Here is a 15029-nt window from a genome sequence, read left to right as displayed (position 1 = left end):
CGTACAGTGTATAGCTATATACTCAACAATGCATCGTATAACACAAGGGAACCTTATGTACAAGCCAACCTTCATTGAAATTGAGCTATACAATTTCAAACAGAAATAAGATTTTCAAATGAAAAAAAACAGACTGTAAAGAACCATTGAATGAGCGATAAGGACAGTTTCATCATATTCAGATGAAAGAAAAAGGATCGAATCGTGAAGGGGAAAAGACATTCAGAAATTCAGAACACACATATTTCTTGTTCAACCTTTTCACAGGTTTTCAAATATTATTAAGTTACTTCACCCACTCGTTCATTAAGTATAAGTTATGCGTACCAAAGTAGTATCAAATCAAACAAATCTACTCAAAATATATTTACAAAATATCATTACAATGTCTGGAAATATAAAAATGTTCTCGAATGTTTTTTTTTTTTTAAATTGTCACAAAAATTGTTGGTTCTTTTCGTATGAAAATTAAGAAATGTTACACCAAAATGGCTACCTTACTAGCTTTTATGCGAAAAAGGAGAGAAAAACAAGTAAAACCACAAGTTCTAACACTGTCGCATTTAAATTTTGAGCGTTCACGATTTCAAACACTGAGCGGTTTTTGACTGTATGTGATTGCAGCATGGAAAAACAATATTCCAATGTATATAAATACATGCGGCCATTAGAAGACATACATTTTCTTTAAACATTTATAAACAATAGATAGAGTCTACGGAAGATAATTTGAATGTACAAAATAGACACAAAATAGTATATTAAAATTAGCGAGGAAAATCTACAATAGTACAAATATACATAATTGCTCCTCTACAGTTACTTTTCATTTTTTTATTTTCAAGTTTCGTTCTCAGTCACATTTTTTTCTTGTCACATATTTTGTATGTATTTGTCATCGATGTCGTAAAAACTCAGTTGTCCTGTTGTGTTTTTCATTTCTTCAAAAAGCTTTTGACACAATATTGAAAATATCTGCATAATTCATTTTTGTTTCAATTTTTGAATTTCAAGGTATTTGCATCCGTAAATAATTTGTTAAAAAGTGCAGAAAGATCTTTTTTCAACATTTCGAACCATGGGCGACAAAAATTCATCAGGAGCAAAGTAAGTAAATAAAACTCTGGCTTCTAACTGTACACAATTTGAACATAAAGAGGTATATTAACTATTTTGAACGTATTATACAAAATGTTGCATAAATAATAATTTCAATAAAATTAAGATAAAAATGTACAGCTTTTAACAAATAATAATATGACACATTGAAAAGTGTCAAAATTGTGAAAAAAGGCAGACGTCGTCTGGCAATGGTCATTACTGGTACCGAGTTTGACTATGGGTAGTGATTCACAAAATGTTATGAATTAGCAGTAGAACAAAAAACACAATACTGCAGTGTAAAATCAAAAAGGCAGTTAGAATAATACTAGTAAAAGTATCATCTATAAAATAATAAAAACATTAACACGCCTGTGGTTTTTTGTTTTTAAAAATGGTATACAAAAAATGGAACACAAAAATACTCCGTTTTGATTGAGTTCAAGGATAAATGACAACTACAATCGGCACACACAACGGTTATACGGTGCCAAAGTCCTCGCGTTGTCTCAGCGATGTGACTTGGGGGTCGGGTCCCCTAGCGAGAGGGTTACCGGTCAGTTTAGTTTGGCTCAGTACAGTGCTCTACGTGTCTGGGCTAAGGTGATAAGAAAAAGAGTCTACAGAACACGACTGGGGCAATATCCCACCAGCTTTTCTATTTTCGTGGAATAAATGAAAACAGAAACGACTGGGCACGTACCAAAGTTTGGCTAGCTTTAACGGTGAGGCAGCTGGTTATTTAAGGCTGGGGTAAGAGTTTTGTTCAGATGTTTTTTTAGTTCGTACACGCTGAGATGAGGGAAGCAAAACTTGTGTCCAACCAATCTCCTTGAATCATCTCACTCACCTCTGGTGTCATGTAGTCTGGAAACTCGAAATGTGACCCGTTACTGCTGCAAGAGTCCAACGGGCTCAAATCATCCGCTAAGGACCCCAGGTCCTGAAGGGAACCAAAGTCAAAATTGGGCCATGTTGAGGTGAAAAATTCCTCCGTCAATCCGGCGAGTTGGCTGTTGGTCTGTGCGATATTCAAGTCTGTGGATTGAGTACTGTTGTTATTAATGACGGGCACAGTGGACGCTTGCTGCTGCGATTGCTGCTGTTGTTGCAGTTGTTGCTGCTGCTGAAGATGATGGTGATGTTGTTTGATCATAACTGACGTGATCTGCTGTTGTTGATGTTGAACTTCAGCTTGCTGCGGTTTGCTGCAAACATCAACATAGTCCTCGTACATACTCCTGCCATCAACCGGCGAGTCCGGCGTTGAACCGGTGGGGCTGGAAGGAACTTTAGCTGGCGGAGTAAGTTGCGTTGAGCCCAGATCAATGGCTTTACTTGCTTTGATACTCTCCCGGAATTTCTTATCGATGGTGAGTTTAAGTTTAGGGACTCGATCAGCCTTGTTGTGATGATGGCGTGAGGAGGATTTGTTCTTATTCTTGGAGCTGTGCTTGTGTTTTGAGATTCCACCGTTGCGGGTTGGGTTCTCCTGTTTGGTAGTTGGCTTGGCTTTCTTTCTGGGACGGTACTTGTAGTCAGGGTACTCTTGCATATGGAGGAGTCGTAGCCGCTCAGCTTCTTCGACGAACGGATGCTTCTGGGTTTCGTTGAGTGTTTTCCACCGGCGACCTAACCGCTTGGAAATCTCAGCGTTGTGCATCTCCGGTGAAGTTTCCATGATTTTTCTTCTCTCTATCTGCGACCACACCATGAAAGCATTCATGGGTCGTTTGATATGTCCGTTGTTTGCCTTCCAGTTTGTCTGGCAAATGTCCTCGGCTATGTCGAGCGTTGACTGCTGGAGTTCGACACCGATCTCGATGCCTGCCATACTCATGTTGCTCCCCGATGCACTCTCCGGCGAACTCGGTCCGCTGGACTGCCCGCTACTCAGGCTAAGACTCTGTGTCTGAGGTACCATGGTTGTTGTATCCGTCTTCGGTATTAAACGAGACTAAGGTTGACTGAGAGGTAATAACGGTACAGGAATGAAGGTAACAAATTTCCAATTCTGCGACCACAGGTGAGAAGAAGTTATCAGTTCATGTAATATGCGTTCACTGATTTCAAATAGTTGCCCCGCATGGAGCGTGGTTTACGGAGCTATGCATCACAGAAGTTACTGATATTTTTATCTTGAGTCAAAGTGAATATGTACCAAATTGGCTGTTGTATTTATCCGAAACACCGACGTGCAGTGGTCACCACCAATCACCATTGAGAAAACGCAATCTGTGCACAAACACATGCCATGCTTTCCGCCACTGCAAAAGGTCAGTGGGCGGAGCCTAAGGGATCATTATTATAATATAGAAGCAATATCGGTGACTCACGCTGGGTCATGGAATGTACGTACATGTGTTGTGTTCGAGCAGACGCTTCACGTTATTGTTGTATACATGTGTGCTGACATGTACAGTACATGCATGTGTACGTGCACATGTACATTTTGTACAGTATGCCTTTTACAATACTGCTATACTTTATGTTCCTATTATACAATTCCAAAAACCATTCCAATGTATTTTGACCAGTCCAACTGTCTTTCAACATTCACTTCTAATCACTTTACTCAAAACGAAACCTGTTTAAATCAAGTTCTGAAAAAAAGACTTTATTTATTCCAAATCTATCAACGAACCAACAAGTTACGAATTATCGTTGACCAAGCATTTCTAAAGAAAACTCTCATTACCACACCCCTTTCCCTCACCTACAAGAAAACCCACTACCTTCAGAGGAACCCATCGAACTTCACTGCCCCCTTGCGGGTATAAACTTTTATTCCACCAGCAGAGCTCTAAAATTTGAGGGGCCATAAAACGTTAGAGTGTCTGGCGCAGGTGGCGTGGTGAGGGCCCGACGCCAGGCGGCGCAATAGCACACTGACGGGTCGGCCAGGGCATTCCATGGTCCCCCTTTGCTTGGGGTCAGGGCTAAAGGGTCAGGACCTGAAATGCTTGCACACAAACAACTCTATCAAGGTAGTTTGTTACCTTATAAGATATCAGTCTAGGGAAAAACACATGGCTTGAAAAATCACCAAATAAGCCATCGGATCATCCTAGCATTAGAACTGCTGTTCGGCTCAGCTCAGTTCAGTTTCGGCAACTTACAAAATTCCATGTACAATGTCTAAGCATAGAGTGGTCTAAGTCACGACTCTGGTAAAGAAGAACATTCGTGGGGCAGGGTATCCATAACGTACATTGTACATTCAATGATTTCACACAGCAACAAAATTGAACAACTTACAGGGCAGTCTGCTGGAAATTTACATCGACTTTTAGAAAATCTTCGCTTCACAAAACCTTTGAAGTTTGAAGCATACACAACTCGTGGAAAGATGGTTTCTTTTTAATATAAAACGTTGGCAAAGATACGGGATCACGAACCAAATTCACAGTATTAAACATTCAAAGACTTAATATTAACAAAGAAGTGAAACCAGTGGTCGTAGAATCAAAATCCACCCTTATGGTCTTTCATTATATATCCACTTCTCTGATATACACACCGATATTTTCACCACCAGTACAGTCTATGTATATGCGGATAATTCCCCACACGTTTTCCCAACGGGTGTTCTAAGCTGAACATTATTGCACGATTAACATGTCAGTTATGCTTAAGATTGTAATTTACTCAGACAAAACTTTTCAATTTTCCCCCTGATTTGGGAGTGGAAATCAAACAGCCTTTGGAAGTTAAACTTAAGACGGTGTAGGCCCTAGTATTAATATTTATGAAGTTACGGTTGGGGTTATTTCATTTCGAATTTCCATCACGCCCTGACGGGCCGCAGGCTCGAATTCCAGGGGATGATTACGACCCAGAGATCTCTGCTTATGAGTAGCGGACAGGAATCACATCCAAATGATGCTTTCTAACCTATAGTGGGATCCATCCTTCATTTAACCGGTCTATCTCATGGGTGATTCTCACCACATCAAACATGTCACATAAACTGATGAAGTCTGGCCCTTGCGATCTATCAACGTGGAGGGATAAACATGCTCTCTACAACTTCCCTCATATCACACTGGTGCATATAAACACACTATATCTAACAGTTGGGCACAGCCACGTTAAAATCAAACCAGTCCTAATACGCTTTCTCCTAAAGACGAGCAGAGTATACTGTTCGAAACGTCGAGACCGACCAAACCGGCTCTATTCAGAGCCAACAATCCCTCAGAAGAGAACGATTACATGGTTTTACCCGCATGTTTACTATTACATAGTTTATTCCAGTCCTAATTAAAAATACGTTATTTGTTTTATTTTTAAACCTGTTATCTTCTATCACAGCAGTTACTCTATTAAACTCAACCAGGAAAACTTATTCCTGAAGAAAAAAACGAGTACAGAAAGTGAAAAACTTTCTTTAAAAAGCAGCACATGCACCATTTCATTTTCGGTGTTTTTTCCCCCTCAGTTTCCTTCTTCCTAGCTAAGGTCGCGTGCCACGGTTTGGTACAATAGCCCTCTTCGCGAGTACCTCATGAATTATTAACAGCTGAACCGGTCGCGTACGTAGGCGTGGCTTGGTCCAGGCGGCACGTGGCGGGCCTGAATGGGGTGCGTGATTGGCATGTGGGTTGACATTTTGGGTTTAATGGCGGGGTCACAGTGCCAGGAGAAACCATTGAGCGGCTGTTCCATTGGTACACCATACACCCTCACCCGGTTTACCTTCAAAGTTTCAAAAGCAAAGTTTCATATTCTCTGCATTGTAAAAGAGCTTTGTTTATTGGTATTATAAAGTATGGACATAACTGTGAGTTTGAATTTAATAAAAGCCCACTTACCCATTCCTTGAATTTATGTCCGTCTGACGTTTGCTAACCGATCAAGTTCTTTACTTTCTCAACATGCAAGGATCCCCAAATCAACCTGTAAAATCAATCAATTAATAGTTTTTAAACAAATTTAAATATAAATACCGTTTGCTTACTGAACAAGTTACTTTCTGAACATGCAAGGAACCCCAAACCAACCTGTAAATACCAATCAAGTAATAGTTAAACGTTTGGAAAAACATACGTTCATTTTCATTCAAAATGGATTCATTTTCATCCAAATAGGATTAAAAACTAGACTTGTAAAACGTTTCCGGTCAAATCTGTAAGTTTTATGGATATCCTTCAAAAAGACTTTAACGGTGGATATAAATACATTTATGAAGGAGAGGATCTTAGGGAATATTTCCATTAACTTCAAGAAATAAGAAAGAGACACTCAAGGTAGCATTTGTTCACGGCCAGAATATCACAATGATTCACATTACGTGGCATTTCAGATTTTAGCATATCACTGCTAACTTATTCCAAGGGTTCAGTAAATATAAGCTCTTTCAGCCTTGTGGTGACAAGACTCCACAAGAGTAGAGTATAAATATTACAAAATATTATAATATTAACTATAAAGAGATGTTAGAATCAAAACTAAGTAATGAAAACACTGGCAGGAAAAGCTCAAATAACACAGGACAACTCTGTATTGTTAATCTTGATAAACCACACGCGATCAAAACCCAACATTCACATAACTGACCCAATAAATAGAACACTGTCGCTGTGGATGCACGATCCACGCTCGCAATTCAACATCAGCACCATAAGTAGGATTTGAAACTTTGCATGGTGGAAGTAAGATTTAGAAAAGTTTGCGGTAACACCATGTAATAACAATCTCTAAATGAGTTGGGGTGGTTCTGAAAAGAACCGTTGGATTAACTCGACGTTTCGATCAGTATGCTCTGATCGTCTTCTGGAGAAGCACCATACTTGTGTTTTTTGTCGAAAACCGGATGGGTGACCACAGCTCATCATACCCTGAAACATTTATTTATACCTATTCTGGAATAAAGTATTCTCATAAAATCAGGGCTCACTGCAAATCGCCCCTTTTGGATACTACTAAATCTCAGGCGTAGCTTTAAAAATCATCAAACGTTTCTTTCGAATAACCTGTAGGCCTTCATAAATATTAGACAAGACGATTTCATCATGATCATTATATGTTATTCCCCCTGGGCGTAAGAGGTCAAAATACACAACTGATTGATTTTACAGATAATGTGTATGAAACAGGCAGGTAGCACGTACCGTACTACACTAATATTGTAATTTTAGGAAGACCCAGTTTCGGGTATGTAGGAAGAGCCAGTTTCGGGTATGTATATTTCAATTTAATAAACAGTATTCAACTGACGAACTGTTCGCTCGGTCCAGGAAACCTACATGATAGTTTCCTATAACTGGAGACAATCATTTATTACTCTGATTCAATGATACCATTCCTTTTTCAACCAGCAAACTCATTTCCATCTTTGTTCTAAACACACTCGCTTACAACAATAATGTGGTATATATTCATGATTAGAATTTTGTGACGTTATTACCCATTTTTATTTGGCAAATGCCTTCTCAGTAGAACTGAAGAAACTGGGCGTTTCGGGACAACTTCCTGAACTTTTATTGTCAATGTAAACAATTCTCAGAACACTTCTATCAAAAGTGTAAGTTTTCAGACTGAAATCACTGAAGTGTAGTGCCTTCCTTGTTCTAATGAAAATGTGCCCTAAAAAAAAACCACTTTATGGAGAAAATAACATGTACAAAGTGTGACTGGTAAAGTGTGACTGGTATCTTGCTCGTTTCTACTAAGCAAAAACATGTTAAGCAACATTTCCTACTTAAGCATCTCTTTGAAATTGGGCACCGAACTCGGTATTACCTTAAGTGAATTTAATCTGCGATCTCCAGTTTGATATTTTGTTATTTGTTTCAAGAGAAAAAAAAAGTTTTTTAAATAATAATGTCAATCAATATGGACACCTGTTCGGTTCCATGTGATTCGATTCAAATGTTACCAAAACAAGAGTTACTTTGCATACAAAACACTCCAACAACTTAAATTCAACCTTGAATGAATTCAATCTAAATCTTGTCCAGGTTTATATATAAACAAAATGAAAAGAAATAAAACCATTGTGAAATTGAAATGAAAATGTTTCATCTCACAATGGTGATGACACACGCATATTGTTATGTTTTAACACTCAGGAGAGCCAATGGTGACCCCCATACACCTGTTTGCGTGTGCACGAATGCCAACAAAAATAACAGTCTTGTCAGAACAACGTGTGCCAATCAAACATTTATGGATTTAACCTTGTTTTTGGGGGTAAATAATTGCTTCAAAAATGAAGATGGGTCTGTTGAACAATACTGTGTATAGACAGTGGATAGCATAAATCTGGCAGAGGTGACAATAGCAAGCAAGCCCCTTACCTTGAAAGCTGTGCCGGTATGGAACGTGCGCCTGGCTTGGGACAGGGTTTGGGCGCGAGTAGGTAACACTTACCCATTTAGTTTATTTTAAGGTCAAGTGACCCTACCTTCACAATTGCACTGGTATTAAAATTGGGACACAGTCTGCAACCTTTTATTATTGGTTTCACTATTAATTTGCATATGAATGGAACCATTTTCCCCCCTCGAAATCAAAACTAAGTCATTGCAAGTAAAACTCACTATAAGTAAGTTTGTATAAATCCTGTACTGATTTACACTTTATAGCTTTCGTTGCTAAATGCATGCGTCAAGATATTAGACAGTAGGTTTTCCACACCAAGATAAACTGATAACTCTTAAAGTAGGCATATGTTGGTGACAAATATAGAGAACAAAAAAAGTGCGAGCAAATGGCTCTTTTTTGGAGCCCGCACCTCCATAAAAGTGATTTACACTTATTGCAAGTGCACGCATCTAAGAGGACAAAAGTGCGAACAAAATATGGCTAATTTTTAGGCCCCGCAACTCAATAAAAGTGTTTTTTTACGTGGCGTACATTCTTCATCATCTTCTATACACAGGTATCTACAGGACTACAAGCCAACTATTTTTCAGTGACTCTTGTTACCATCATGCAGAAAGATACGGTCATATCACCATGCAAAGCCTCAATCCTCAAAACTCAAAGATTTCAGTTGAATCTCGTTGACAGCAAGAAACTGCTGTGCATCATCATGAGAATAAAATGCAGAGCTCTCCGGGACGAGAAATCATAATTTATTGTGTATTGAACAAGTGGGGTTTCTTAAAGCAATTTAAGATTCAGTAGATTGTTATTTTTGCATCGGGGATAAAGAATAATTGTTCATATATATCTGGTTACCCTTTAAAAGAAAATAATTATAAAATCATATAGAATTTTAGATTCGTTGCTCTCTTCACAACATTTGTTTCATAATTCAATTCACTACAATTCAATTCAGTAATTTATTGTCTGTGGTAAAAACATAGAATTTTGACATCCACTGGCCATCAGCATGGCCAGGCCTAGACGTCAACGTTTGGTTGTTAATGCATGCTTGCCACTCTATTCTTGCAAAGTAGACCCGCAGTAATTATTTCAGACCAAAAAGAGTTCGAACTTTACCTGAACTCATCTTTGTATATAGAAATTAAGAAGATTCATTCCAGAAAAAAGTGAACAGTGGAAATGGACATGAACACGTGCTTCATTTTCAAATTAAAACGGTTGCATAAAACCACCAATTGGACACCTTAAGTTGTTGCTGTTTTTGTTAACTGCCGCACTTTCATCCTCTCTGTGATGCATTTTGATATAATATGGATTTATTTTTCTGTCGACGTGTTACTTGTGTACACGTATTCGAATGGATAATATTGAGATATACCCTAATGTCAGACAAAAGTGACGCTATCAATGTTATTTTCACATTGCAAACATTACTGATTATGCGTAGGCCCCACTGCTCTCAGACTAACATAATTACACTGCTCTGTTACATAACTGTAAATACAGTTAAGTCATAATACGTGATTAAGCCTACTGCATGATAAATTACATTAAAGACAACCTCAGAATGAAGTTGCAATCAGTGATGATGTTTTGTGGTCAAGTCCTTTTGAACTTGTTACCAACGTCAGCGGCATTATGCTTGATTCTTAATGCTTTTGAGTAAAAAGTTATTTCTTCTGCGATAAAAAGCACCCGAGACGACAATAAACCCAAAGTAATGTCAATTATCAACAAAAAAATCAGTGAAATTTAAAACCACTGTATTGAATGTTTCAAATATAGTCGTGCTTTACAAAATTACCAAAATGGGATGCAATCCGACGATTCTTGTTTCCATAAATTGGTGAGAATAAGGTCATTGGATATCTAGGCTTGGTTCTTTTTTAAAGCTTCGTGTTTCTCTGTTGACATGGAAACCAACCACTTCATTTTCACCAACAGTAAAACAGGTCATGATACCCATTGGCCACTCGTGTGGGCAGGTGTCACATCTACGGGTACTCCTCCACGGGCAACCCTTAGGGTGAAGGTTATGACAATTACGGGTACCATATCACATCTGGCACGGCTCGTATAATTTTAAAACAAGACTAATCATGAAATATTGGCAAGGCTTTGAGAGTTGAGGCTCACACTGTGTTCATATAGACTGGATTACAGCGGCTAAATCCTTCAATTTATTTTTGTAGTGGAATAAAATGAAGTGCTTTCAACTCGGGAACCAATTATGCACATTTTTGTTTGTTATTTGGGGAGAATTCCACCGTCACGATTTTTCAAATAAAGTTTTATGTTGTCATCAAAATAATTTTCATTTAATTGTGAGAACTTGTTTTTCACAATAACATTAGATGTGAATATCTCCTTGGGAACCTATGGGGTCGCCTAGCCTTGACAACAACACGCTGGTGGAGTTATTTTCATACAAGACATATTATACATAGTCTTGCTTACCTGAAGTAGCTTACTTCTATGTATTCAGATCACAATGTCATAGAGCTGCAAATGCCATAGAACAACAAATAATGCTCAACAATTTTCTGCTTAGCAAAAGTTAGCATGAATACTAGTCACAGGTGGTGCGTGGTGAAAGGGTATACTTTGGTCAGCTACCTGGTGCACAGGGAGCTGTGGTGATCCAGAGGGGTGTCGTACGGTAACTTGAACAGCATGTTTACCTTGATAAGTTTTCGTGTGTGGAGGCCACTACAAAAGTGTGCAGTGAACATCTGTGCATGTGTAATTTGCACACAGAAACCAAAAAAGAACCCCAAGCAAAATGTTATCGCCCAATTAACAGAAATTAATTCACCAAAATGTGCATTTCTATTATTCTCCACTCCAGTTATTGTTTGTACACAATAGTAAGCACGCTGTTTCTATTTATTTTCCGTGGAGATAGTTTTAGAACCTGGCGCTTGTGCTGGACTATAAAGTTCAGCTATAAATAGGAGTCGATTATGCGGCTTTTAATCATTCTCTTTTAAACCATTCTACTTTGTTATCAGTGGTATATAGGACGTCTACAGAGCAGATCAATATTATTGATAAGGTTGAAACAGGATGCAATCGGCCAATTGGTAATATTAATCCCTAGCATGTTAGCACCTGTTCTTATCCCCAAACGCCCCCTCACCTTTTGGAACCCACCCCCATCAAACCACCTTCGCCAAATCATTGACGTCCTTAGAATCTTCAAAATAAAACAGACAAATAAAATAGCTTAGATATTTACAATAATGACAATGTGGCTTTCGTTTTCTTTTTTAAATGCAACATTGTTGGTCAGATCGATTTGGATTTTCTGCTGGGTTTCGAATCATGGGGGGCATGAACCCCCAAGGCCACTTGGCAATTCGATCATTTATAGAAAATCGATGATAAGTTCCGGAACTCATATCATCATGACCCCCCCCCCCCCCTCGACCACCACCCACTCTTATTCTATGTCTACTAACAGGTCTTACCAAATTGTGTTATTGTCTTCAACTTTCAGCGTTCTTGTTTTCTCGATTTTTATTATCAATACACTCGTAAAGAGTAAAGGGTCTGTTGTTAGCAAAAGCAAAGCTTGATGAAAGACCGGAAATCTTGTCTAAATTTGGGGAAGGGATTTATGGTGGTGCCGTCAACTCCGCACCCCGCCAGCTGCCCCGGTCATAATCAGAGGAACGAGACGATTTCGTTTTAGGGTTTGTGTGGTGAGAAAACAAGCCTTATTAAACATTGTTCCCTTTGAACAAGAGGTAAGGGGCTTCGCAGGATTGTTTGAGCGGTACGGTATTAGTTGGGCACTCTTTGGAAAGTACGACTTGGGCTTCTCTAATCCTGCTATTATTTGGTAAAGGGAGACAAACAGTTCAATGGTTACGTATCCCAGTTGCAGTTTTTAAAAGACCGTCGTACGCGTGGCACGTGTGGCGAGATAAACCGCCACGCGCCGGGCCATTCTGTCCCCGGCAACCCATGGAGCTCAGTGCGCTGATTGGCCACGGAGAATTTTAATGACGCACCCAAAAATAGAACTCGTCACTGGGTAACTAGTCCTGGCAAGGATAATGCTTGGTAGATAGACATGGCATAAATCTGCAGAATATGTGTGAACCATGAAGGGTGAACAGTGAAGGATTTATCAAACTTTGATAGTTGTAAGAGCCTCTACAAGTAATTATTATTGCTAATGAGTGTGGGAAATGGGATGACGGGAAAGCTTAGAAAAATAGGCCTACATTGTAATGATTGAAACTGGAATGTGAGTTTGCCACAAAGCCTTTATATTTTTTATAGGCCTTTATGTTGAGATAAGAAATCTGCAGAGTTAGCAAAACTACATTCATTGTCCTTGCAAAACATGGGGTACTTTGTTTTCTCCCTTGCAACTCTATGTAATCAAACCGAGGCTGCAAGGGTAAATAGTCTGGTGCCTTTTGTACAATGATATTAGCATCAACTACTGTTACTGGATATAGGGAACATGACCAAGATGGTGGCACCATGATAACGGTCGGTACATTCGGTACAGCCATTCAAGGTTCTTGGACGTAACTACTGCAGAAGTGTATTTTTACAAGAGGTCAAACCGACAGAAACTTGGGACAGTCCCAGATTGAAAAATAGGTATAATTCTGGTGGTTCCCCTATTGCGCCCGACGCCGAAACCTTTCTAAAGTTGTTTTCTTTTCGCGTGCCACATCACCCTAAAAAAATAAGTTTATCACATTACAAACAAAGGTTTATTAAAACCCTATCAGATTAATCTTACTTGACATTATCTTGGACTTGGGGGTCCCCGGGCGCTGTATGGAAAGAGATATAATTGCACCCACGTGGCCACAATACGCCCTGTTAGTTTTCGGAAGGTCTCTCAATGTGTGTTTATTGAGGAACAATAATGTTAAAGTTCATTGACAGAAATTGGGACAACAAAATACCCGGAAAAGTTCCTCTTTTCAAGTTTAGATTGGTAGTAGTCATGGTATTTAAGTATATAGCGCCATCACAACACCTGTCGGTTATAATAGTGTGCAAAAACTATCGATACATTCGCAAAATAACCATTGATTCAAACACATGTTGTCAATCCAATTGGAAATTAATCAAGCAATCAAATAAATAAACAAGGTCAGTTGTAAAGTTATTGGGAAACCTGGTCCTGAACTCGGAAGATACTGGGTTCGATTCCAATCAATGTCGCATGTGTTCTCAGCGAAACTCGATATGGGGGTTACTCTCAGATGTGAAATCCAGTACAATTAAACAAGAAAGTCAGCAGGATTACATTATCGATAGGAAACATAGCCCTCGAACCTCATTGTTTCATAACTGTGTGTGCCTTATCATGATTTGGAGAGCATGTCGTAGACAGTGTTGCAAAACAAAAGCTTTATGTTTTCATACATTACAGTAGTTGACAGGGTCACACACCCATATGTTCCCACCCCCTTTTGCATAATGTTACCTCACCACTGTGTTCAAACACCTCTGTTGCACAATGTTCAACACCCATATATGCTCCCACACCCCTGTTGCATAATGTGCCACACCATGTTCCCACACCCCTAAGTTTCTACTGTTCACACACTGCATATGCTCCCACACCCCGGTACAGTGTGCCCGCCTAAAAGGTTCAAATGTTTGGGATACCATCACAAAAATATCGTAATAGCTTCTCGTATGCCACTATCAGAAAAAAATTACCCCACCATCCGTCATCACTTTCAGAAGACTTTACAGTATAATTACATATAGTGCAGGACATTTATGTGTGTCCGTCAATCTTTTGAACGTTGCTTGGTTTTAACATATTGTTTGTCTTCGTTTGTTATTATTGCATTGATTCGATGTTTTAGATCTCATAGTGTAGAATTCCTCTGCTATAAAAACCGAAACTTGGATTCATATTGACACAGTATTTTCTCACGGAAACGCTGACAAACACAGATATGAAGGTCTGTGTCATTGTCAATGTTTATCATCCAATCTTGACAATAATATGCTGGAAATACACGATCTTTAGAGTCATGGACAACATAACGACACACTAAGGTCGGTGTAGAAATGGTTGCAAAGGGACAGATATTTCAAAAGTCTGTTTTTTATTGAATGTCATCGAAAATTGTTTTAAGAGTTGTTTGTTACTTTCTTTTAGATATTCCCAAAAGCTTTTCTGTATGACAATTCGAGCCGGAAGGAAAACTATGGAACTTGAAATGTTCCATATAGTGATAAGTAAAACATAGTATGTCACGAGCGAGCTATATTGCAGTTTAAAAAGACATACACCGTGTTTGGCAACAGCTCAACCCTGACTTCCAAACATCAGTGCTTACAAGATATACATTGTGGGGTGATTTTTGCAGGTATGAACTGCACTTGTGGGGTACTTTTACATTGTGGGGTGCACCTCACAATGTTTCAAACTGGACAGATTAAAGAAATGGGATCATAGACAACACCTGAGGAAAGCCCACTAATAATAAACACTTCTGTCGTAAAAACCTGACTATTGCATTCCATACACGTTGAACTGGACGATACTGTGTCCTGACTGTGGTTGAGACAACACATTGACAACGAATTAAACACAGTCT

The 15029-nt window shown here is 38.9% G+C and overlaps 1 protein-coding gene and 1 long non-coding RNA gene across 3 annotated transcripts in view; both read right to left on the bottom strand.

Moving 5' to 3' along the window:
- Positions 1-244: 244 nt before the first annotated feature.
- LOC117304399 (transcription factor SOX-4-like) lies at positions 245-3283 on the bottom strand. The gene has a single exon (XM_033788830.1). It carries the CDS (start codon positions 3023-3025, stop codon positions 1880-1882), a length of 1146 nt encoding a protein of 381 aa, XP_033644721.1. The 5' UTR covers positions 3026-3283; the 3' UTR covers positions 245-1879.
- A 2638-nt stretch (positions 3284-5921) lies between these two features.
- The window catches only part of LOC117304400, a 90248-nt gene continuing 81140 nt past the window's right edge, over positions 5922-15029 (bottom strand). For both annotated transcript variants that reach the window (XR_004520593.1, XR_004520594.1), the window contains exon 11: positions 5922-6000. This is a non-coding gene — a long non-coding RNA (uncharacterized LOC117304400). The remainder of the gene's footprint in view (positions 6001-15029) is intronic.

Source organism: Asterias rubens, chromosome 21, assembly GCF_902459465.1.
Source record: "Asterias rubens chromosome 21, eAstRub1.3, whole genome shotgun sequence".
Lineage (NCBI taxonomy): Eukaryota > Metazoa > Echinodermata > Asteroidea > Forcipulatida > Asteriidae > Asterias > Asterias rubens.
Note: the sequence above shows the minus strand (reverse complement) of the source record. Positions and strands in the feature narration are given on the sequence as shown.